The following is a 25034-nucleotide window of genomic DNA, read 5'->3' as shown; positions in this document are numbered from 1 at the left end:
ATGACAACGTAATGGAAATGGAGATGAGGCTGAGAAAGTCACACACACACTGATCTTGATTCCAGAGATGATGAGCGGGGCGCACACTGAGACACAGGTCCGGGGATGACGATCTAGGAAGAGGAGTAGAACACAAGGAGAAGGAACAGGAGGTAAGGCTTTCGAGGTAAGTAGTAGTTAAAGGATATCGTTCTTAGTAGTAGGTTGTTTGTCACTGAGTCCACATCGTGTTGACAAGATCGGACAGTGTGTGACTGTGGTGATGGGGCTTTTATCCTCCGTGATGGTGATGACTGAATGAGGTGCAGGTGGACGTGATTAGTACTCTGGTGATGTGGAGCGTTGTGGTTGGTGGAGAGTTGGGCCTGGCCGATCTGTTACAGTACCCCCCTCTCCACGGCCCGCTCCTGAGGGCCGCCCTCGGCGTCGTGGTGGTCTACCCCGACCTCGGGGTGCTGGCCGATCTGGATGTGCTGAATGGAACTCCTCCAGGAGTGTGGGATCGAGGATGTCTTCCCTTGGCACCCATGAGCGTTCTTCAGGGCCGTAGCCTTCCCAGTCTACCAGATATTCAAGTTTACCACCATGGCGCCGAGAGGTCAGAATTTCCTTTACCCTGTAGATGGCGCCTTCTTCCACGAGGAGAGGGAGAGGGGGTTCTTCCGCTTGGCCAGGCCCTGGGGAGAGAGGAGGAGAAAAGGGTTTGAGTAGTGAGACGTGAAAGGTTGGGTGAATCTTGTATTGTGGTGGTAGTTGCAATTTGTATGTGGCTGGGTTGATTTGTTCCAAGATTGTGAAGGGGCCAACGAATCTGGGACTGAGTTTACGGCTAGGCAGGCGCAGTCTGATGTCCCTGGTGGATAGCCAAACCTTTTGTCCCGGTTGGTAATTTGGGTTGGCTGATCTTCGGACGTTGGCGGCTATCCGTTGTCTGCACACTGCCTGCTGGAGTTGGTGGTGTGCTGCGTCCCAGACCCTCTCACTCTCTTGGAAGTGTGTCGAGCTCTGACGAAGTGAGTTTTGGGCGTACTCGGCCCAGCCCAGGAACTGGTTCCAAGAGTTCTGGCGACTATGGCAGAAGGTTCTCAGGAAACGCCCCACTTCCTGGATCTTACGTTCGGTCTGCCCGTTAGACTGCGGATGGTAGCCGGATGAAAGGCTCACGGGTCACACCTAGGAGGGTAAAGAATGCCTTCCAAACCCGGGAAATGAATTGTGGTCCTCTGTCTGAGACTATGTCTTCTGGCAGGCCGTAGTAGCGGAATACGTAATTGAATAATATCTCTGCTGTTTGTAAAGCCGTGGGAAGGCCTGGGAGGGGAATGAGGCGACAGAATTTCGAGAATCGAACGATGATGACAAAGATGCAGGAGTTTCCATCGGAGGTGGGTAGGTCGGTGATGAAATCCACTCCCAGGTGTGACCAAGAGCGGTGTGGTATGGGTAATGGAAGGAGTTTGCCTGTTGGAAGATGACGGGTGCTCTTCGAGATGGCGCAGTCTGGGCAGCCCCGAACAAACCTTCTCATGTCCCTGTGATCTCATTCAGTTTACGGTAGTCTATGCAGGGACGGAGGCCGCCATCCTTCTTGGCCACGAAGAAGAAGCTGGAAGCAGCAGGGGAGGTAGATGGAACAATGTATTCTTGTTTCAACGCCTCCTTGATGTACTCCTCCATGGCCTTCTGTTCTGGTGGTGAAAGTGGATAAATTCTCCCGTGGGGTACTGGTTCACCCGGTATAAGATCAATAGCACAGTCCCATGGCCTGTGCGGTGGTAGCTGGGCAGCCTTCTTCGGACAGAAGACGTCACTAAAGTGGGTATAGCAGGTAGGGATATCCACAGATACCTTCTCTAGGGGGCTCTCGATGGATGTAGAGCACACAGGAATTCGAACGGGATCTGGGGAAGCTGGAAATGGACGTCTGGGGAAGCAGTCCGGGAAACAATTCTCACCCCACCTTAGGACTTCTCCTGTCCTCCAGGATAGATGTGGGTCGTTCTGCACCAGCCACGGGCGCCCAAGAATGATGTCTGCAGTGGACCCCTCCAGAACCAAAAGATGTATCTCCTCATGGTGTAGTTGCCCAATCTGTAGGCCGATGGGCCCAACGCTTTGACGGACGCAACGTCTAGTAAGCGGTTGTCCGGTTATTGACTGGACCTCGTAAGACTTCTCCGTGGTCGAGGTCGAGAGTCCAAGCTGCTTGACGAGGTCTCCTGAGATGAAATTCCCCGCAGAGCCGGAGTCAAGGAGGGCAATAACTGAAACAACATATGAGCCAGCAGTAAGTTGAGCACATGTTGATAGGGGATTAGATTTCTGGACGTGAGGGTGGATGGTACTCACCACGGCTCGCGGGGGACGAAGAGGACATCCCAGGATCCTGTGTCCGGTATCCCCACAATATAGACACAATCCTTGGTTAATCCTCCTTTGTCTCCCTTTCTGGGATAAACGACTGGAGTCTGTTAGCATTGGTTCTGGAGGGTCACTGGTCTCTGGCTGATGAGGAGGAGGAGGAGATGCAATGGCGCTGGAGGTTTCTGTATTGCAGGATTGGATCCGATTAGAGCATCGGATGGCCAACTGAATGAATTTTTCCAAACCGTAGGTGTCATCGTATGAGGAGAGATGTAGACGTAGGGATGGATTGAGTCCCTGACGGAATGCGGTTATGAGAGAGGGTTCATTCCAACCGCTGGCTGCGGCGAGGGTACGAAATTGGAGAGCATATTGATGGATGGGCATCATACCTTGTCGCAGTCGATACAGTTGTTCTCCCACCATTGAGTCTCCAGGGGAGCTGCTGAATACCTCTCTGAAATGGTGCAAGAAATTCACAAAGGTTTGAGTCGCTTGTCGCCTGATGTAGAATGGTTTCCTCCCAACGAAGCGCAGGGCCAGTCAGAGAGGTGACCACATAGGCGATCTTGGACTGATCGGTCGGGAACATATGAGGATGAAGGTTGATGCTGAGATTACATTGCAGGAGAAAGCCATTGCATTCCTCCGCCGAGCCAGAGAAGGGCGCCGGTCTGGCCATGGGACTGGCAAAGACGATCAGAGAAGGAGTGTCGGCGTGCGTGTGAGCTGGTGGTGGCGGTGGAGCTGATGGTGCCGATGGTGTGGGTGACTGAAGTAAGACCCTTTTGAGTGAATCCATCAACTCCTGGAAGGGATCGGGAGCGCTCATCCTGTTAGGTCGATTGAATGGTCCAATCTTCTGTCACAGTATAGGCCAGACTCAATGTGAGTGGTGAAGAGATATGTTTATTTAAGACAGAGGTCAATGACAACGTAATGGAAATGGAGATGAGGCTGAGAAAGTCACACACACTGATCTTGATTCCAGAGATGATGAGCGGGGCGCACACTGAGACACAGGTCCGGGGATGACGATCTAGGAAGAGGAGTAGAACACAAGGAGAAGGAACAGGAGGTAAGGCTTTCGAGGTAAGTAGTAGTTAAAGGATATCGTTCTTAGTAGTAGGTTGTTTGTCACTGAGTCCACATCGTGTTGACAAGATCGGACAGTGTGTGACTGTGGTGATGGGGCTTTTATCCTCCGTGATGGTGATGACTGAATGAGGTGCAGGTGGACGTGATTAGTACTCTGGTGATGTGGAGCGTTGTGGTTGGTGGAGAGTTGGGCCTGGCCGATCTGTTACAACTGTATGTGTTGAGTATTATTACAGCTTTGGGTCCAAGACAAATTTCATGAAAAATAAAGTATATAAACAAAGTAACTCTAAACAGATTTTATTATCATATAATGTAGGAACCTTTACTCTTTGATATGTTTTTATTTGTTTAATGTTTACTCTGTATGCAGCAGCATGTTTGTGAAGGATCTCACCTGCTTGTTTTGCAGTGCGTTTTAGTGGATGAAGAATCGAGGTCAGTGTGGCGGTCACAATAGATTTTGATGTCAGCCAGTGATGGAGTTTGTAGTGGCACAAAATGCCAGGTGCATTTTAAGTCGCATAACAGCGACATGCTTTAATGCAAAATTCTATTTGAATTAAAGCTACATGCTTTAATGCCTTAATATAAAGCATTAATCATCACTGTGTGTGTTGGTTTGCATACATTCATCTGTACACAATGTGTATATGAGAGATTTGTTATGTCAAGTTTGACTTAATTTGTGCATCTTGGTTTTTACAGGCAATTTCTGTATGAAAATAATGATTGCACAATGAATAATGACAGCTTTAGCGGTCTAATTGATATCCTAATTGATATCCACTTCCAATTGCATGTGGAAATGTTATCAACAGGCTACCACAGCTGATGCAAACCTCTCTGTGTGCAACACTCTCTCATTTTAATGCATGCAGTAGCTCAAACCACAAGGCCAGTGTCACATAACAAAAGAAATGAAGCACAGGACACATAATGCTGGTCATGTGTGCAGAATAAGGGGACACTGAGCCCAGGGCTGTGTTTTTACAATTATGTTTATGCGTAATGGAAACAGGAGATGTGGGTAATGAAAACTGCCCGAAATAGAGCGCTTTCAGTGTTTGCTAAAGTAAACATCACTGGTACTAGTGTTCAGGATTAGCCTTAAGGATTTGACAAGTCCTCTAACCTTAAATATTAAACCTCAAGTGTTTAACTCATTTTTGTGCTCCAGACATAAGCTATTCCTCAAACCATGTGACTTGTTGAGGACATTGTGCAATCATTAATTTCATACAGAAATTGCCTGTAAAAACCAAGATGCACAAATTAAGTCAACCTAACAAATCTCTCATATACACATTGTGTACAGATGAATATATGCAAACCAACACACACAGTGATGATTAATGCTTTATATTAATGAATATATATGAATTCTGAGTTTAACTCCAGTTTTAAATATAATCTTAAATATATTCCAATAATTGTCAGCGTTAATTATTATATATATATATATATATATATATACACACACACACACATATTAACGCCGACAATTATTTTATCGTGCATTAACGCAGTTTATTATTATTATTCTTAAAGTCCGTTGCTCACTGGCTCTGAATTCACATACAGACAAACCATGGGTCACAGGAGGGGTGTTTTTAAAAAAAAAATTTTTATTGAACAGTCATTAATGTACAAACAACTTGGCAATGTCACAACATCTTTACATTACAATATACAGAACAGATGCATACAAATACAACAGAAATAGAGGGAACAAAGAGAGGCAAAAAAATAAAAAATAAATAATAATAATAATAAAATAAAATGCATAAAACATTGAAAGGGCTATGGTTTTTCTTGTAAATCATATTCTGTAATAATAGAAAACAGATGTATTGCATTCTTCCCCTTCATCACCTTAAGGGCTTTTATATACAAAACAAAGTCATTATGAAATGCACAAAAGGCTGTATTTAGTATTTAGATTTGTGTATATAAAACTTTCCCATCATAAGAATGCTATTGACCAGAAAATCATCTTTGCTATTGTTCATTACAAGTCCATAAATAATATCCTTTAAGGTGAAGCTGTCAAGGTAACGTACCTTTGGGTAAAGCCAGTCATGAATATCAGACCATAAAGCATCCACGTACACATGCAATGAAAAAACAGATGATCCGTGGTTTCAGTGTCATCACAAAATACACATTTATTAGAGTCAAATCCAAATCTAAGTCTAAGGTATTCACTGGATGGATATATCCCATTTAAAATTTTAAAATGAATTTCTTTAATTTTAGGAGATAAAGGAACTTTTATGTATTTAGTTCTATGAGTATGAATGGCATCTTTTTGGAAATTATATGAAATTGAATTTCTGTAAACTACGATAGGATAAGAAATGTTGTTAAACATATTTCTAATACTCTTGTTTGAAAAATGACCTTCTTTGAATTCACAGTGGAGGTAAACACAAGGTCATGGGGTTAGAACAAAAGAGAGTTTCTTTGATTAGACAAATAATAGAATTAGGGATAGCTTTAATAACAGATTCAAATTTAGCCCGATTGCAACTTAAATATTTAACACAGAAATTATCATATGACATAATACCATTATTCACCACTAAATGGGACACTGACCACTGTTTCCAATAGCATGTGAAGACAGCAGAGAAGCGCTCTCGCTCAGCACAGTGGAGTGCATCGTGGTAATTATTTTGAGTCGTTTGGGATGCGGTAACACACACGGCCCTCTCACAATATATCGCTTTACAGATCTATCACTTTTGCCGCTTAGAAATGTACAGGCAATCATGCTGCATGTATCAGAAGTTCAGCGCTCTGACACTACATACATACTGCGTCCGAGTCCAACTGAACTGCTCTGGCCCACCTCTTCCAACCGAGCCAGGGACAGCTAAACGAACCGCGCCTGAGCGCGATCACACTAGTCAAACGAACCGGGCTTTGGGCATCAAATGCGCTCGGGCACGGTTAAGATTGCCTAGTGTGAGTACACCCTTATTCTCCCGCATCCCGCACACAAACATGAGTGTCTACCCGCACTCGCACTCGTCCATCAACTGTTGTCCCGTGCCGCACACTGTTGCGTCGGGTCCCACGATAGTGCAGGTCTCTACTTGGAAGGTGCCTGTTGTAATGTTATGATCGAGGCTCTGGACTCGGAGCATAACTTGTTTTTCTATAACAAACTATAAAATATTTTCTATAAAAACATTAATGCCCTAGCAATGGCAAATAGTTTTGGTTTTATATTTAATTTGATTACGTTAATGTTATAAGTTGAGATTTACAATAAATATTTTAACTTCTACTATGTAAAAGGATAAAAAAAGCACCTTGTTTGTTTAAAGTGTTTGGAAAACCAAATGTTATTGCACTTTTGTTCATATAGCAGTACTTTTAAATGAAAAAAGTGCACAATACACTACTTTTGAATTCATTATTGAATTTATATATAAAAAACAATGAGTTAGAGAAAAATTAAAATTAATAATAATAAAAATTTGTTTACATTGTAATAATAATATTTTACAATTGTACTGCTTTTACTGTATTTTTAACAAGTACTTGCAGCCTTGGTGACCATAAGAGGCTTTCAGAAACATACAAAAAATCGTATTGTGCAGTACAATGCACCTATGCGATAGTATCATTAAAAACAGTAAAAAAATACCCAACATTTGTGTGTGCTGTGAGGTTTTTAATTAAAATTATGTGGGGTTTTCATTTTTTTGAAGTGCCAGTTCAGTTAGATTGTAGTAGAGTTTATATGCAGTTGGATATTATAACTGTGCATCTTGTCCAGTATATGAATATATTTCCCAGGCGTCCACTCGTCTCCATCTACTCTGCAGAGTGTCGCTCTTTACAAGCAATCAGGCCTCTTTAATTACACCGCTGCTGTGATCCGTGTCACTACGACACGCGGCCTCGTGATTGATTCCACGCCGGTAGATTGTTTTCCATGTTGATGATGCAAAGGTCACGATTCCGCCCACTTCTTATTAATAAAATCGTCAGAGAGCACTCTTGATACTCTTGTTTGTGTGTTTCTGCACCTGTGGTGGAAGTTATTGTGTAACTAACAGCTCTTGTTTACTCACTCGTTGACCTAATGAGACACCAATCCGCAACTTCATTACAGACGAGCCTGGCGTTTCAGCTCCGCTTCACTGTCTTCAGTCATTAGATGCTGGCAATCGATGGTTTAATTTAGAAAACAGTGGTATGGAAGGCCTGCCGTGTGTTGTATTTAATGTCTGGGCTGTGTAGGATCACCGGAGCACTGATAGCCTAACGGCAGCACGGCCATCACTGTCTACACGAATGAGTCTATAAATATTTGAAACGACACTTCTACCTGGCTGAGGCATCTTTGGATATGAAAGAGCTTATTTTTGTGTGTCCTGACAGGACTGAGACCAATGATGTGTCTTTTTTGAGGCGGGTACGTAAAGATTCAAAAAGCGCTTCACAAAGATACGGATGCGCATTAGTTTTGACATGGGCGGTGAGGAAATTGTGGCGCTGTTTTCCCAAGAGCCGATCCGTCCCTTCAGCCACTTGATTGTAGGGATTTTCACATCATACAGAGCTGCGCTTTTATTTAGTTGTTATTTATGTCATCTACAGCATTCAAAAGCACTGAGGGTTTGAACAAGATCACACTGATGCATAGCAGTTTGTGGACGGCCTTATGTGTGCGTTTCTTTCCTGCTTATGTCAAAAGTGTTGTTGATTTGGATCAGTGTTTGAACTATGGTTTACTATGGTTTACTAAAATAGGTTTTATCCATATTTTGAACCATAATTTGAATTTTGTTGTGTTTTCATAGCTGTCTACATCATTTATTAATTCTTATTTCAGTTTCAGTTATTTTAGTACATCAAGCATTTATACATTTAGCAACCTTTAAAATAAGAAATGTGAAAAATGCCTTGGCAACTTGCAAAACTTGCAAAAATTATTTTTTAAATAAATAAATAACTTACTGATCCCAAATGTTTACATTTGTTCAATAAATATATTATTATTATTTTTATTAATGTGTTAAAATATGTTATAAATATTAATTATTATTCTAAGTAACCGTTAAACACTTTTGTCAACATGTTGTTTTTAAAAGTGCATTTTTGCTTAATAAATGTATTAATTTCTAAATTAAATTATAATAAAAGTATAGAAGTATTAATTTGACTAAAAGGATACATTTTTAATTTCTAAAAAAAATAAGCAAATTATGAGTAAATAAATAATTAAATTTCCCAACTTTGAACGTCTCTATGATTTTTTTATATTATATAATATATCTTTTTTTTTTTTTTTTTAAATCTTAATACAGAAGTAATAGTCAGTGACTGAATGAGTGCGATTTGGAACACATGCATGTTACTGGTCTGATTTAAGGACAAAAATATTAACCCTCGAGGTGCTGTTTACAACTATTTTGTAGTTTGAAACCCTTCGCAGAAAAATGCTGCTTGTGAACTCTTTCTATCTCGTCGTCTTGGTTGTAAAGTTCTTGTTCTCACTCCATCTCGGTCACACTAACAGCAATTTGCAGCGACAAAGCAACTGAGAGTCATTAATTTTCAATGAGAGCTGGTCATTTGAGGAGATGTGAGCTGCAGCAGCCACTAGTGATGTGACAAGTTCGTTTTATGCAAAAATGATGCAGTGAGTAGGAATGCTATCTTTAACTTTACAACATATAAGGATGAGGTATTGCTGTGCCGTGCAAAGCACTTTATTTCCGTTTCATCTGAAACTCTAGATCAGAATGCAAAGGTGAACAAACTCCCATGTGCGTCTGATAAAAAGACAAAGAAATGTTTCTTCATCTCCTTAAATAACAGCACCATTAGCTCTCGCTGGGTAACAGGGATGGCATTATTAGCGGAACGATGGAAGTCTGATGTTCTCGGCTGCACTGAGAGTTTTGTGGTTCATCATCACACTTGTGAAGATCACGCACTCTCTTCAGACTCATTGATCTCTCAGACATAAGAGTGCTAGTCTTCTCAGACAGGAGACATAATGGAGTAAAGGGGTTTTTGAAGACGGCAGGCGGTGTTTGGAGTGCCATGCTGTGAATGCTAAAGGAGCTGTTTTTTTCCCATCATGCCCTCAGAAACCCGGTGTCAAGCTGGAATTCACATGCTCGGCAACATCATCTTGCCTTGTGACAAACAGTTTTAACCCTGTGACAGGCACTTAACGTACAGATGTGTCTCTTTTTTTCTGTGAGACCAAATTCTGTGCAGTTCTGGACTTGCTTTAACGTGGCAGATCAGAGTCAAACCAGACTGGTGGATTTAATATGCATACTGGCATATTATTTATTTACTTATTTTTAATACTAATAATAATTCTATCCATCTATCTATCTTGATGAGCAACGGAGAAAAAAAAAAAATCAGAGAATGAGTCAGATCTTCATATGCTTTCCTGGTTTGTTTTTAAGGGGAGCACAAATGTAGAAGTGTACTATCATGAAACATGTCTTGTTCATATTTTGCTTAAAAATACAAAATTTGCATAAAGAAAAAATGTAGCCTAATTTTGATATATTTACATTCTTAAATGTTTTTAAAAGTTACAATATTTTCATCGTAATAAGCACACCAGTAATTCCAACTAATGTGATGCATTAAGATATTTTCTTTTATTTATTTAGTTACTGTAGTTTGTTAATTAGCTCTTGTAATTCACATTATTTTTAATGGCGAATCATATTAATTTTCTTAATGTTTTCATAAAAATGCAGTGCAGATATAGATTTTTTTTTATTTGTAAAATAATAAATTGAAGGTTGTGCCACAATACTACAATGATGTATAAATACTTATTTAAATATTATTATATAGTTAATATGGTAACACTTTACAATAAGGTTCATTAGTTAACTACATTAGTTAACATTAACTAATAATAAACTGCACTTATACAGCGTTTATTAATCTTTGTTAATATTAATTTCAACATTTACTAATACATTATTAAAATCTTGTTAACATTAGTTAATGCACTGTGAGCTAACATGAACTAACAATGAACATCTGTATTTTTATTAACTAATGTTAGCGAAGATTAGTAAATACAGTAACAAATGTATTGCTCATGGTTAGTTCATGTTAGTTAATACATTAACTAATGTTTAACTAATGAACCTTATTGTAAAGTGTTACCGTTAATATTAATGTTCATATTGATTCATTATTTTTGTCATTATTTAATTTTTAATTTTAGCTTTTATCCTTTATCCTTTAGTTTTTATTTTATATTTTATCATTTATTTAATTTTATATTTTAAAATGTCATTATTTTTATTTTATTTTATTTAAATCACAACGATGGTAAATTGAGGTGGGGATGTGCGTTATAGGCAGAAAATTATTTTAAATGTTCTCTCATTTGGTTCTTTAGGTTTTGTAGTATATGAGCTGGACATGGTTCATGAGGTTCCTCCCCATTTGTGCTTTGCTCATAATTTTTCTTTTTTATTTCTCCATATCGCCTCGTGCACTGAAAGCAATGAATCCGCTCTCTCTATGTGCGAGGCTCCTCTGCTGCGCTGTGTAATTTATTACCCTGACTGATTCATAATTAAAACCCAGTGTCCTCAGTTGAGACTCGCACCTTGCCGTGGCTCTGCTGAAACAGGAAGTCTAAATAAGCGCACGAGCCTGACTTCCTGTGCAGACGCCACACCTGGCTGCTCCGGCTGACGAGACGAATCTGACTGTTGTTAGATTGGTGTCAAGAGCTCAGCTGGTCTCGCCTTCCCAGCAAACCGTATCCCAGCAAGCCCTGGAGAGCACAAGGTGGCAGAACCACAGCCGCAACTCTTAATGCGATTTCACGCTCCGTCTTATTGCCAACAATAAGACTAGTCTCTAGCGCCACGCGTGCTTTGACTCTCTTTCTTCCACGAGCTGAGCACTTACACAAAGACTAACCTGCTGAAAATTATAGAGGGGAGAACGGTTCAAAATAAAATAACTGATGTCAGGATGTGTTTAGCCTTTCCCCAAATAAATCAGAGCTGCTTAAAAACACGTATTGGAGCGGTGACAGCAAACAGGGCCGTTGTGTGAGCTGTAATGACTCGGGGAAAGAGGGCATCGGGTCTCGGACAGCATGAGTGTCAGTCTCATTTTGAAGTTCAGGAATCCCATCAGCTTGGAGAAATTGCAGTGATGGGTTCAGAAATGTGCTCTCCAATGGCAAACAGGATCGGAAGTCTGGAACCTGGTCAGACACATTGGCTTTTTGGGCTGTTTTGCAGCGGCCGCAGGCAGACGCGCCATTCTGTCAAACGGTGCCTTTTCAGTTTGATTTTTAAGTACTTTATCAGACATGTAATGTGTTAATAAAAATTGCAGTCTTGCTATTTCAAGCTAAATTAATGCATTTTAATATATCTTGGGGTATTATTATGCCTTGAGAAAGATGATGCTTGTGAGGTTGTGAAACCTATTAGAAAGAGAATGAATGCATCACTTAACCTAATGTTAATTTTAATGTTTTTACATTAAAATTGGTTGACAAATTTCGTTTCGTGGTTGACTAATATCGTTTAAATAACATTTTATCTAAAATATTAAATTGACTTAGAAATAGAGAGAGAGCTTGCTAATTCACCTTGCTCACGTTATATTCATATATTTTAATACATAGTTTAGTTTAAATAATATAGTTTAAATTATATATATATATATATATATATATATATATATATATATATATATATAATTAAGTCGGTTGCCTCCCCCCTTTATTGTCATCACCACCCCGTCCCTTATTCGCCGCCCTTCACCAGGCTCCCGACGGGAGTGGGTGTGAGAGAGGAGGGGCGTGGAAACAGCGAGGGCTGGCGGCGTGTGATGAGGCTCCACCTGAACTGAATGGAGCCTCATCACCGCCGCTGTTTAAATGCCGAGCGCGCCTCTCCTCGAGAGACTGGTCTCTTCCCGGTCTCACGATGGTGTCCTCGTGGGTCCAGGAAGGGAGCGTAGAGGGACTTCCGCGCCACCAGAGACGTGAGCTGCCGAACCCGCGGTCCGGACGAAAGCCGCACCCGTGTTACGGTCGTCGGGCCAGGATGCCGGGCCAAACAAGTCCCGCCGGACTCTGCGGACCAAGAGGAAGAGCCGCCGTTATGATGAAGCCGCCGCCCCTCGCGCCCCGGACCCAAGTGGGAGCGTGTGCGGCCGCCGGACTCCGCCCCTTACCTGGACCCTCCCTTCCAGAACACTGCCCTCCTTCACAAACCCCGCAGCACGACGAGGACACCAGACCCCCTGTTTATTTTGAACACTTAATTCCCCTTGGACACTTTATTTTATTGTTTTTTTGTTTAATAAAAGCCTCTCCGAGGCCTGACGCCACACCCACTGTGTCTGTCGTTTGCTCCTCCCGTCACAATATAAATATATATATATATATTTAAAAACAACTAACACTAGCTTCTCTAATCTTTTTGTATTTTATCTATTTGTTTTCTTTTATTTCTTATACAATTGCCAAAAAAAAAAAAAAAAAAAAACTTGCTACATGTACCATGTACTGCGTTAGGTTAACTGAGACTTGTTATAGGACTTGCATGTTGTTGCTCTTTTGTTGATTTTGATTGCTTACATTGTCCTCATTTGTAAGTCGCTTTGGATAAAAGCCTCTGCTAAATGACTTAATGTAATGTAATACATTATTAATTAATTAATATGCATATATATTTATATGTCAATGTGTTTGTTTATGCATATTAATATTGTTTATACATAAATATTTACATTTCATCTAAATGACTGCATTTGTTAATACAGTAAGTAGAAGCCAGGAGCATAAGGAAAACTCACATATAATAATAAATTATATATTAAATATATAAAACAAACAAACAAACACACACAAATGAAGTAACGTGTCTGGATTTTTGTGTTTAAGTGTTTATATATTTTTACAGATACATGTGCACACCTCAGATACACCTGTTTTGCAGAATGACAGAATACTAATCGGGTGTCATTTGTTTGCAAGTGCAATGATCTATTTATTATTTTAGCTTTAAAAACAGCCCTGAATGCTTCAGTTCAAGTGCTGATGTTGACTAAAGCCCTATTCGGACTGGATTAGTTTTACAAGGATAGATGGAGTAATGTTAATTTACCACAGGACGTCTGTAATATTAATGGCCAATTCGCACGGGATAAGAAATCTCAGTAAAACTACCAGACGTGGGAGTAATAACTCGATTTACGCACCGCCGTCACCTCCCTCATGCGGGCGTCATGTGCGTGCTACATCCATCGATTTATGGTATAAAGCTAACAGAAGTTTCGTGCCTCTAACAAATGCTTTCAACCTTCTTTTTGATCTGAATGGTATGCATTGTCATATGCAGAAAACAGGTTTGCTGCAGACTTGTCCCACCGCCTAGAACGCAACTGAATGTTTCTTCAAGCGTGGAAAAAACGCGGAAAACTACTTTTAAATAGGAAATTACAGAATAATTACATACATATTTACAGCTGGTCTATTCGCACGGGATTAGTATTACCTGAAGTAATTCTTCCGGACCTTTTTACAGAAGGTAAAAGTCACCGTAATCTTTACTGACATCGTCTAAAATCACTGAGAAGCTCTGGTAGAAAAGACTTTACCCCACCTCTCCATGTAAAACTAATCCCGTCTGAATAGGGTTTAAGACAGGTACTGAAGTTTTTCCAAGCTTGGCTTGAGTAATGCAGTCAGATGTGCATATTTTATGTAGCCGAAGTGTCCTCATTAGCATAAGATAGTATATAGAATGGTGATTATTGTCTCGACATTGGCACACAGAGACATAACTCTCTAGAAATTGGAAAACGGACAATTTGTGCATGTTCATGACACTGCCAGTCATTGCTCTGAATTCAAGCCAGATATTGTTCTTTTTCGATGATACTGTCAGCCTGCTACAAAACTATAGAGAGAGGAAACTATTTAGTCTTTTTAACAGTATTTCTCCAGAGATGGAAGGGAAATGTGAGCAGGTCTTCAATGAAAGGGAGGGAATTTAATTTGCACCACTAATTGACATTTAATTTCGACTCTTGTTGGTCTCATTAAGCTGTCCGTCATCCGTGCTGCCATCAATCACTCAATAAGCACCAGTTTGTTTCCCAGAGACACACACAAGCCTGCGCACAAATAATAAGCATAAAAACAGGACATTGTTGTATGATTATTGTAGTATCACTCAAAGCCCCTCAGCTCCAGCTCTGAATCGAGGGAGCGTGTGAACTTGTGTATTGTGGCACTGCTGGTATTGGCTGCTTGTGAGTAATCACTCATGTTTGTATGTTTCCTCATTTGTAAGTCGCTTTGGATGAAAGCATCTGCTGAATGAATAAATTTGCAACAGACAAAAGCCAAATGCTGTTGTATTTATGGTTGATAGAATACTAGCTCTCTATTTACTGAATACTGCAAAATTATATTATATTAAACTGTATTGTATTAATGTTTTATGTATACTTACATATGTGTGTGTAACTTTTGCAATGCAAAATGTTTATTTATTGCATCATTTATTGTTTATTATGTTATTTATTTTAAATATTCAAATATAGTATTTGAATTGTTAGTCTAGTTTTGTGCCTTAACCTGGTATGTAGAATGTTGAAAATTTTAACTATATTTTATTTATATTAGACATGTATTTATAATATATTTAGGTTTGTATTATTTTTATTATATATAGAAATGTACATATTTATTGTTATATATGTTAAAATTACTTCAATATATATGTATATTATACTCAGGTTTATATTATTTTATGTATATTTATTTTATTACATTATTATTTATAATTACATTTATAGTATATTCAGGATTATATTGATTTTCTATTTTTATTTTAATCATTTTATTACATTATTTATACTATTATATGTTATTTGTTTTAAATATTCACCAATATGTTTCACCAGTCGGCTTCCAGCTAGTATTGCTTTCCGAACATAGTTCATGATTTTGATTGTGAATGGTGTGTCATTGTGGAGGTGTGACCACAAATAAACTTGATGTTCACCTTGTTTTGACACCGGGAGTCAGTTTTCTCTGGCCTGTTGTTCTGTGTGTCGTATTAATCACACTGTTCAGCTCGGGTAATCCATCTAGTTTTTGGAAGACCAAATGCATCATTTTCCCATTGCTCTGAAAGTGCTATAAAAGTGGATTGGATTTCATTTACAGGAGCCTATTAATTCCTCGCTGACAGCAGAAACGATGGAGGACTCCAGGTCTTGCTAATTCACCTTGCCCACGTTTTATTTATCCTTCATTGTGTCGAAAACCGTGGCGGGAGAAGAAAGATCTTCCCGGAGGCATCCGATGCTAAAATATACCAAGTTGGAAAGCGCTCTGATGATTATGAGAGAAATAATCATAGATGCCCGAGCCAAATTCACTTTTCGCACAACAACAGCTGGAATATTTGTTCCGAACGGCAGGCGTGATATTACTTTTCCTGTCTCGAGAGATATGGAAGAAAATGTTTGTTTGGAAAGAACACATTTTTGCTGCTTTAACGGGCAAAACGTGTGCATTAGATGGCCGGCGCAAGCACCTCCTCGAGGATTTGATTAGCTAATTACTCTAATGAGTGGATACATTTGAGAAACATTAAATAGCAATTTATTAAGAAGAGAATTACTGCATCTGCAAGAGTGGATTCTCCAAATGAAACATCTTATGCTGAGCTCTCAAAAGGCCGTGTTTGTTCAGGATGTGTGTTTTGTATGTGTTTGTGCAGGTCTGGAGAAGGTGGGCCGCGACTCCAGTTATGAGCAGGAAGGGAAGGTGCAGTTTGTGATGGATGCGGTTTATGCCATGGCACACGCGCTTCACCGCATGCACAGGGACTATTGCTTTGGATACCCCGGCCTCTGCCCCCGCATGAGCAATATCAACGGAAAGGAGCTGCTGGGATACATCCGGAACGTTAATTTCAATGGTGAGTGCTTGGATCTTCAGCAGAACAACAATCAGACATGTTCACAAGTCGCAGGTCTTTCAGGGCCGAGTCTAAATCAAGTTTCAAGAGTGCTGTTCACTGATTTTAAGTTTTCGTTTCTGCCTACAATGCTTAGATACTTGGTTGTAAATAAAAGGTTTGGGCTCAGTAAGGTATTTTTTTATGGAATAAATTAATATTTTTATTCAGCAATGATGCATTAAATTGATCAAATACAGCAAGGACATTAAAAATGTTACTGTATATACAATAACAGTATTCAGTGCTGTATATATTTTTTATTTATAAAATTTCCACTATATATTTACCACCACTGAAAAAAATAAGAAGTAATATTTACTTAATTTTTCTTTTGCAAGTTTTTGCACTAATATTTTTTAAGTAAAATTTAAATAAGGAATTAAGTAAAATCTACTTAACTAAGTTATCTAAAATTAGTAAAGGAAATAAGTAAATTTAACGTGACCAGGTAGAGTTTGATGAGTAATTTCTACTTAATTATTTTAAGTTTACCCTACAATACTCAAGTACATTTCACTGTTTGTAAACTTTACTCAAACAACATAGTACTGAAAATTAAAAAAAAGCCTATATGGCATGTGGATAAGTTACAAGCACGTATGTAAGCAAGTAGACTGCTCGTTATTCATTTTAAGGTAATATGTTGATTCAATATAGTTGTTAACTGATTGAACCCAGAGACCTGAATACTTGGTACATCATACACAATGACGGTGACAATCAGTGAATAGTGTTTGAGTATGAATGGATCATTTTGAGTAAAAAATGAACTCCAGATGTCACAAAACAGCAAGTTACTTAACCTAACAACAAAAGCAACCACAAAACAGTGGAAATACATCTCGAAAACAGCAAAAAAAAAATTACCTTATTAATGCCCAAGTGCATGATGGGAACAACGGGATCATGATGTTGATATTTACTTAAACAATATTTGTAAAAACAAGAAACAATTCCAAGTAAAATATACTTATAAGTTCAAACTTTAAATTCTACAAGCTTAAATTGAGTACTAATATTGAATTTACTCTTTTATTTAAATTCTTGCCTGAACTAAATTATTTAATGTAGAAATTACATTTGTTTTTCTGTAGTATTTACTTCACCACAAAATCATTTTTATTAGTGTACTATATACACAGAAAAGTCAAATGAAAGTTATTTTCTGCTAAAAATGTGCACGTGCAAGTTTGCAATGTTGGGATACGTACAAGAACCAATGACATTAGAATGGAACAAAATGGAATTTTGTGTTCCATGAAAGAATGTGAATAAATGATGAAAGAACTCTCATTTTTCAACTGTTCCTCGAAGCCTTATACAGTATAATGTGCATTAAAGCCACATTAATGGAAGTTATTATAAAGTGTTATGCCATATTTTACTATGCGGCGCTGTGGGCATGTCTATTACCGATGCAGCGTCTCATGTTAGGCGCCAAGCACTTGTCTATGCACATATTCAAGTGTTTTCACTCATTTTTCATATTTCTTACTTCCAGCTTCACTCATTTATTCTCGCAATCACAGATCGTCGTTCTTCCCTCTCGTCGTGTTTTCCAAGTCTCTGCCAAGTTGCACCGCAGTCTTACGACACCCCTCAGTGACCCCTAACATCATCATGCATGCATCAAAGCAGAGACCGGAAAATGTGAGTTAAGCGCATGCAGGGGTGCTCATATTTCTTCTTAATGTTCCACGTGCGTCTTAATAAGAGAGCATTATAACTCGTGAGGCAAGAGCTGCGTGTGATTGACTGTTTTTGTTTCCCTTGTGTGCCTTGAATCGTGTTGAAACAAAAGAAGTTAAACATTCTCTTTGAAACCATATCAAACGATTCATTTAAATATTAGTTTTGCTCTGTGCGTCTTCGCTACTCTTTCATTTTTCTATCCCCCAACTCCGGCGTTTTGTTATCATCTGCTTATGTTTGCCTTCAAGTTGTGTCATTTGCATAACTGCAGTTGAGCGATTAAGGTGGCGGGGCTGCGTGGGACCATTAAAACCTCATTAATTCACTTTCTTGCGGGCAATGCAACCTGCATGGGTTATTTGTTCCACCACCTTGCGTTCCTCATCGACTGTGTTTGAAGTAAAAGACAGATACGGAAAATTCACTGACAGCATGTGCATTCGGGAATGTGACCAGAAATGTCATTAGAGAAATATTCTGCTGTGTAAGTATGATGTGTATTGATTACACATTTCAATGAAGTAATCATTTTAGATTTAAATGATTGTGATGTTCACGAGTTCGCACTAACATATAATATGATTGAGCAATTAGTAAGCATATTTGGCGTGCTGTCCGGAGGGAGGGCTCCGAGCTCGGGATAGAGCCCGAACCCAGAGAATCCCCCCCCCAATCCCAAGAATGGGATGAAATTAGATTACAGTGCGGAGTTGGGGTGGAGGCGGGATGCTGGAAAACTGTCATAGAACAGAGGTGAGTTGGCTGTATATATACACCTGATGTGCTTGTTAAGGTGATTAGGTGACGAGCTCCACCTGGGCCAGACTGATTATCTGACCGTGCTCCTCTCGAACCTTGTTAATAAAACATCATTTCTGGAGGAAAACTGTTTTAATTTGTCTTCCAGTTTCGTGAGCAGCAAATCAGCATTTTTTAATGATTTCTAAAGAGTCATGTAACACTGAAGACTGGCGTAATGATGCTAAAAATTCAGCCCTACATCACAGGAATGAATTATGTTTGAAAATGTATTCAAATAGAAGACAATGAAAGCCCATTTCCAATATGAATTAAAAAAAAAAAAAGGTAGTTGTGACTTTTTATCTATCTAAAATACTCTGAACTGAAAGATATAAACTTAGAATTTAATATTCTATATTTTTCTTTACATATAGTTAAACCATAAAAACATTTTTGTTACAAATTATAAATGTTAACTGAAATAAAGTATTTTTCTAAATTGTAAATAAAACAATGATTGAAACAAAACATTCTTTCAGTTACTTAATTTCATGTATAACTGAATGTGTTACTTGCAATTTCTTTGTAATTATTTATGAAATTTACTAGACATTTCTGAGTTACAATTGTTTCAAAATAGGCAACATTTTTCATCAGATCTATCCTTCGGGCCATAGATGTAGCTGACTTTTAGAAGAGTAAAGAAGATTGTTAGCTGAAACCACAGCCCTTGGCGATTCATAAAATGCACATCAACGCTACCGTCACTTTGAGAGTCAAAAAAAGTACAAAATAAATATCCGTGGCTCCTGGCGATACATTGACATCTTATGAAGTGAAACAATTTGTCTGTGCAAGAAACTGAACATTATTTACTACGTAATTACCTGTAATCCATTGCCTCAGTCAAATGGGAAAGATTGTTCTCTGCGAACTAGTTCTTTGAGTTAATTTCAAAGAACTGGTTCAAATAAGTTTCACCAGGTTTCTTTAATGAGATTTTTCTTTGATCAGTGAGATCAATAGTGGATAAATGGAGACTTTTGATTTTCTCCTCACATGAAGACCCAAGAAATGTTTTCTCTAGAGTTTCAAAAGAGATATATCTCTTACATATGTTATGAAGTTGAGCGTTATATGAAACGTGACTGAGAACTCTTATTTTGTCTTCTGAGCAACTTCTCAGCAATACAATTTACCACTAGAAATAGAAAAAGGAAATAAAAGTCTAAATCGCTCTGACTCTGCCCTCGAGCATTCTGGGAAAAGGCTACAGCTGCCAAAAGGGGCTATTTAACGATCCCGTGCCTCTTTTTTTGAGCTGTAGTAACCTTTCTCAGCAGCATGAGATGGGCCGCCTGCGTGATCCCACGGTCCGCTGCAGACACTTTGCTGTTATTGACACCCTCCTGGAGAGAATCAGAAATTCCGCAGCTAAGAGTTCCTCACAGTCCTGACTCAAATAACATCATGATGCTGCTGTAGTGAAGCAGATATGGACAAAAACAATGGGAGAGCGAGAGCTAAGAGTGAATGCAAACTGATTCAAATTTGCAGATTTTAAAGACCTTAAAATCTCTTTTGCTTACTGCAAAAAATGCTTTTCTTACTTAGTTTTTTTGTTGTTGTCTTGTTTCCAGCCAAAATATCTAAAAATTCTTAAATGAAGAAGGAAAATGTAAAAATTATTGTCTTGTTTTCAGAAAAAAAACGTCAAAATTTAGTTGATTTGATTGAAACAAGCAAAATAATCTGCCAATGGGGTAAGCAAAATAATCTTGTTTTCTTTTTGAAATAAACTGTGTATGTTTCAAGCAAAAACCCACTTAATTTTGACATGTTTTTTTTTTTTCTGAATAAAAGACCATTTTTACTCTTGATTTAAGAATTTTTAGATATTTTGGCTGGAAACAAGACAACAAAAAAATCTAAGTAAGAGAAACATTTTTTTGCAGTGAAGGCTGCATTTATTTGTTAAAGGTCCCATGACATGCTGCTTTTTGGATGCTTTTATATAGGCCTAAGTGGTCCCTCGTACTGCATCTGAAGTCTCTTTCCCGAAATTCAGCTTTGGTGTAGAATTTCAGCCACTACGAGCCAGTCCCACAATGAGCTTTCCTTAGGAGGTGCCATTTCTGTGTCTGTAGCTTTAAATGCTAATGAGGAGGAGAGAGGCGGGGCAAGGTGGAGGGTGGGTGTGTGGTCTTAACCAGCTTGCGCTACCATGCGCTAATGTTGACAGTGGATGTATCACAATGCCTCGTAGACACACAGTCGTTCAAGCTTTTCAGTTTGACCCAGAATCTGATCCGGATGGAGAAGCACCGGATGAAGAAGTTGCAACTCAGCGGCTACAACAGGACGTCTCCGAATGGTTAGTTTAAAATATTGTGTCTGGATACGGTACTTTAGTTGGTTTGTTTATGTATGCTGTTACAGTTATTATCATGTAGCTAATGCTAGCCTAAGTTGTTGGCTTTTCATGTTGCTCTGATTTGCTATGGTTCTAAAGCTGTATTAGCATCTATATCAGTAATCTTTGTAGTTTAGAGAAGACTGTACTCTGGATAATTTTTTTAATGACAAAGTTGCCCATGTTCACGTATATTGAAGTCATGTTACACATGTTACACTTCATAGGCTTGGATGAAGGAACTAAAAAAATACTTCGGTGTTAATTTGTACATCCAAACACTGAGCAACTATCATGCTTCGCTCGTTTGCAAGCCATGATGTCTCTCGAGGGAAAAAAAAATATTGCGCTCACCTCGCACGGTAGTAGCTCATTTTCTCATGGGCGGGCAAAGCAGAGAAAGGGGAGGTAACCTTTCCCCGTATGACGACATAAAGGGAAGATTCCAGATTGGGCCATCTGAGCTTTCATTTTCTCAAAGGCGAAGCAGGATACCCAGGGCTCGGTTTACACCTATTGCCATGTCTAGCCACTGGGGGACCATAGGCAGGCTAGGGGAACTCATATTAATGTTAAAAAACCTCATAAAGTGAAATTTTCATGCCATGGGATCTTTAAACAATGATGTAAAAACAGTAATATTGTGAAATATTTATGATTTAAAATGACTGCTTTCTATTTGAAAATATCTTAAAATATACTTTATTCCTGTGATGCAGTTTTGTTTTTTCACTTAGTTTATTATTATGAAAAGTTCACAAAAATACTACTTTTAAGTTTTATATCAAGTTTATATTTCCCAAAACTTGTTTTACTCTAAAATGGTGAGAAAATCAAAGCAATGACTCTAAACAAGTTGTGTTCCAAATGCGGGCAAATCTTTGTGTGTGTGTGGGGGGTGGGTGGGTGTATGTTCACATACAACACCTAAACCTTTACCTAGTTTTGTACCATTCAGATGAAGTAAAACATTCTTAAAAAAAAACAAAACGTACAATTTTTTGATAAAAAATGACAGAGGAGCACCACAGGGTTAATGTATGCATTTTTATGCTTATTAAACTTTGCAACATGCTCACATCTGGCTCTATTTGGATTAGTGTGGTCCATCAATGTGGTTCAATATCAGTTAGTGATTCAGCTCAATGGTTTTGGTGCAGTTAGAGTGCAACAATCTGCTCTACATGGGCTGCATTTCAAGAAATCAGAAACAGAAAAACATTTACGGTCCGATCCAAGTGGCAAATTGTGCTGAATGTGTGAATGAATGCTGATTTACATTGCAGTAGATCAGCATTAGGCCTATTTAGAGATTGCATTGCCTCTCAATGCTGGACACCTGCCATTTGTTATGATGACACTTTTATGGTCTGTTGTTAATGGCACGTTCTCAAAGCCATGCCTCCCAGACTGAAGTCTTCGTATGCACCGCTTCATTCACCAGTGTGTAGCCTGTTCTATTTTATGTTTTCTTTGCAGGATCCAGACAAAATGATCCCTACTGTGAGAAACAGTAAACTAACCACGTTAAGTGCCTTTTGAGCACGTGCCCCAGAAATGTGCCAGCTGTTCTCAGGCTGAGTTTAGACTACAAAAAAGACTAGATATTTACATTTTTGTCATTTGTGAGCAATGAGCAATGGTGTTTGGACAGACAAAACTTCCTGGCATGATTTTAAAGTGTTGCTGGTGATTGCTAGGATGTTGCCATGTGGTTGCAAAGGTGTTTTGGGTGGTTGCTGACTGACCCAGGTAATACTCTGGGTTAATATTTAGGGTTAGGGGTTGTTCGAATCATTAAATATGCAATAATAAAAAATAGTAATGTCCTAGGAAGCACCATTAGAATGATGAAAATAGTCAGATGTCATAGAATCTCAATATTAATATGATTGTGATGTTTTGTATTGTGGCATTATTGTCGTAAAACACATTATCCCCTCCAAATTCTCATTACCGTAATGTAAAAATTTAAAAATGAATTACAAATATTTTGTATACTGTATTACATAGCTGACAATTAAAAATAAGATCAATGAAAAATAAAATAATAACAATAATAATATAAATAATAATAAATTAAAATAAAATAATAATAATATTGATGGTAATAATAAAATGACTGTTTACATTGTATATACAGTATATATATTTTGTGTGTGACCATGGCCATGATAGAACATCTGCATGCATTATGATAATGAGAATTCAGTTTTAAGGGGTTAAATGAGCAATTATGAATTTGTGGTGGAATGTGACCTGGAGAAGTTTTTGTGAGATTTATTTTTTTGCACCTATAAAGGAACACACTCACACAGAGTCTTGTGCTATTGAGCGCTAATGGTTGACGGATATCTTGGATGTCTTGGCGTTTGGCCATGGCCGATATCACAGGGAAAGTGAAAGGTTCCTCATTAAAGTGTCTGAGTCTGCTGATACTGTGGAACAATTACATCTGAGTGCCGGTTGATGAGTTAAGTCACCCGAACTGGAGCTCTCTCATTACTGCCCGTCACTGCACTTCCTCTGTCCCTTCGCAGACCACACACTGCATTAACCACTAGCCAGTGTGTGATAATGAACACAGTGCTGGCCGATTATGATGGGGCGAATGGGAAAAAATTGATGAGTGTGCGTAGAGGTCCAGAAGAAGCCTTTTAGAAGTGTGAAGTAATATGCACATGTGTGTTTGTGTGAGATGGAATGAATGGAATGTATCAGTGCACTAAAATTAATGTTTGGAATGTGCACTGCCTAAAGCATACTAATATTTAAAATAGTAGGTGAAATGGTGCACAGAAGGCTTCAGTGAGTAGGATGTTTCATTGTTTTACATGATTTCACAAAACTGTACGAGTGTCCAAAATTCCTTTTTATTCACACCTGCTACTGGAATTGGAAATACACATACTAATAAATATTTCTTATAGGCCATAAACGTTTCTCCCATTATTTTACATTTATAATATTAATAATTATTATTATTATTATTTCCAGGGTATTTTTGGTGGTTGCTTAAGTGGTTCTGGGTGGTTGCTTAGGCAATCTGCATAGTAGCTAGGACATTTTGATGGTTGCTAGGGCATTCTACATTGTTGCTAATTCATTTCTTGGATGCTCAGTGTAGTTAGGGTGTTCTAGGTTGCTTCCAGGATATTTCGGTGGTTGCTTGAGTGTTCTGGGTGGTTGTTAAGGCATTCTGTATAGTTGCTAAGTAATTTTTTGGAAGTTCAGGGTAGTTAGGGTGTTCTAAGTTGTTTCCAGGGTGTTTTGATGGTTGCTAGAGTGTTCTAGGTGGTTGCTAAGGCATTCTGAGTAGTTGCTAGATAATTTCTTGGTTGTTCAGGGTAGTTAGGTCATTGCGAGGGTATTTTTGCAGGTTACTAGAGTGGTTTGGGTGGTTACTGGGGTGTTCTGGGTGGTTCCTACTAGGGTATTCTAGGCTGTTTCTATGGTGTTCTGGGTAGTTGCTAGGGTGCTCTAGTTCAGTTGAATATTCTGTATGTGCTAAATCATCGCTAATATGCATGCTAGTATGCCATTTCAAACATACCCATAGTTCACAGAGTTTGTATGCACACACAGAAGCTTTTGAAGAGCAAAGAGGCCACAGAATCAGTAAATGGAAGTTGATACAAAGGCAGACGTCCAACTTGGAGCATCACTGCCTGCCGCCGAGGGGTAATCGGCAGCTCAGC

At 38.8% G+C, this 25034-nt stretch overlaps 1 protein-coding gene across 3 annotated transcripts in view; it reads left to right on the top strand.

The window, feature by feature from the left end:
- grm8a (glutamate receptor, metabotropic 8a) overlaps positions 1-25034 on the top strand; it is a 207299-nt gene that overhangs the window by 141886 nt on the left and 40379 nt on the right. For all 3 annotated transcript variants that reach the window (XM_058773694.1, XM_058773695.1, XM_058773696.1), the window contains one exon: positions 16248-16448. In XM_058773694.1, coding sequence (XP_058629677.1) covers positions 16248-16448 — 201 coding nt within the window. The remainder of the gene's footprint in view (positions 1-16247; positions 16449-25034) is intronic.

Source organism: Onychostoma macrolepis, chromosome 04 (assembly GCF_012432095.1).
Source record: "Onychostoma macrolepis isolate SWU-2019 chromosome 04, ASM1243209v1, whole genome shotgun sequence".
Lineage (NCBI taxonomy): Eukaryota > Metazoa > Chordata > Actinopteri > Cypriniformes > Cyprinidae > Onychostoma > Onychostoma macrolepis.
The sequence above is the reverse complement of the archived record's forward strand: the minus strand, read 5'-3'. Positions and strand labels throughout refer to the sequence as shown.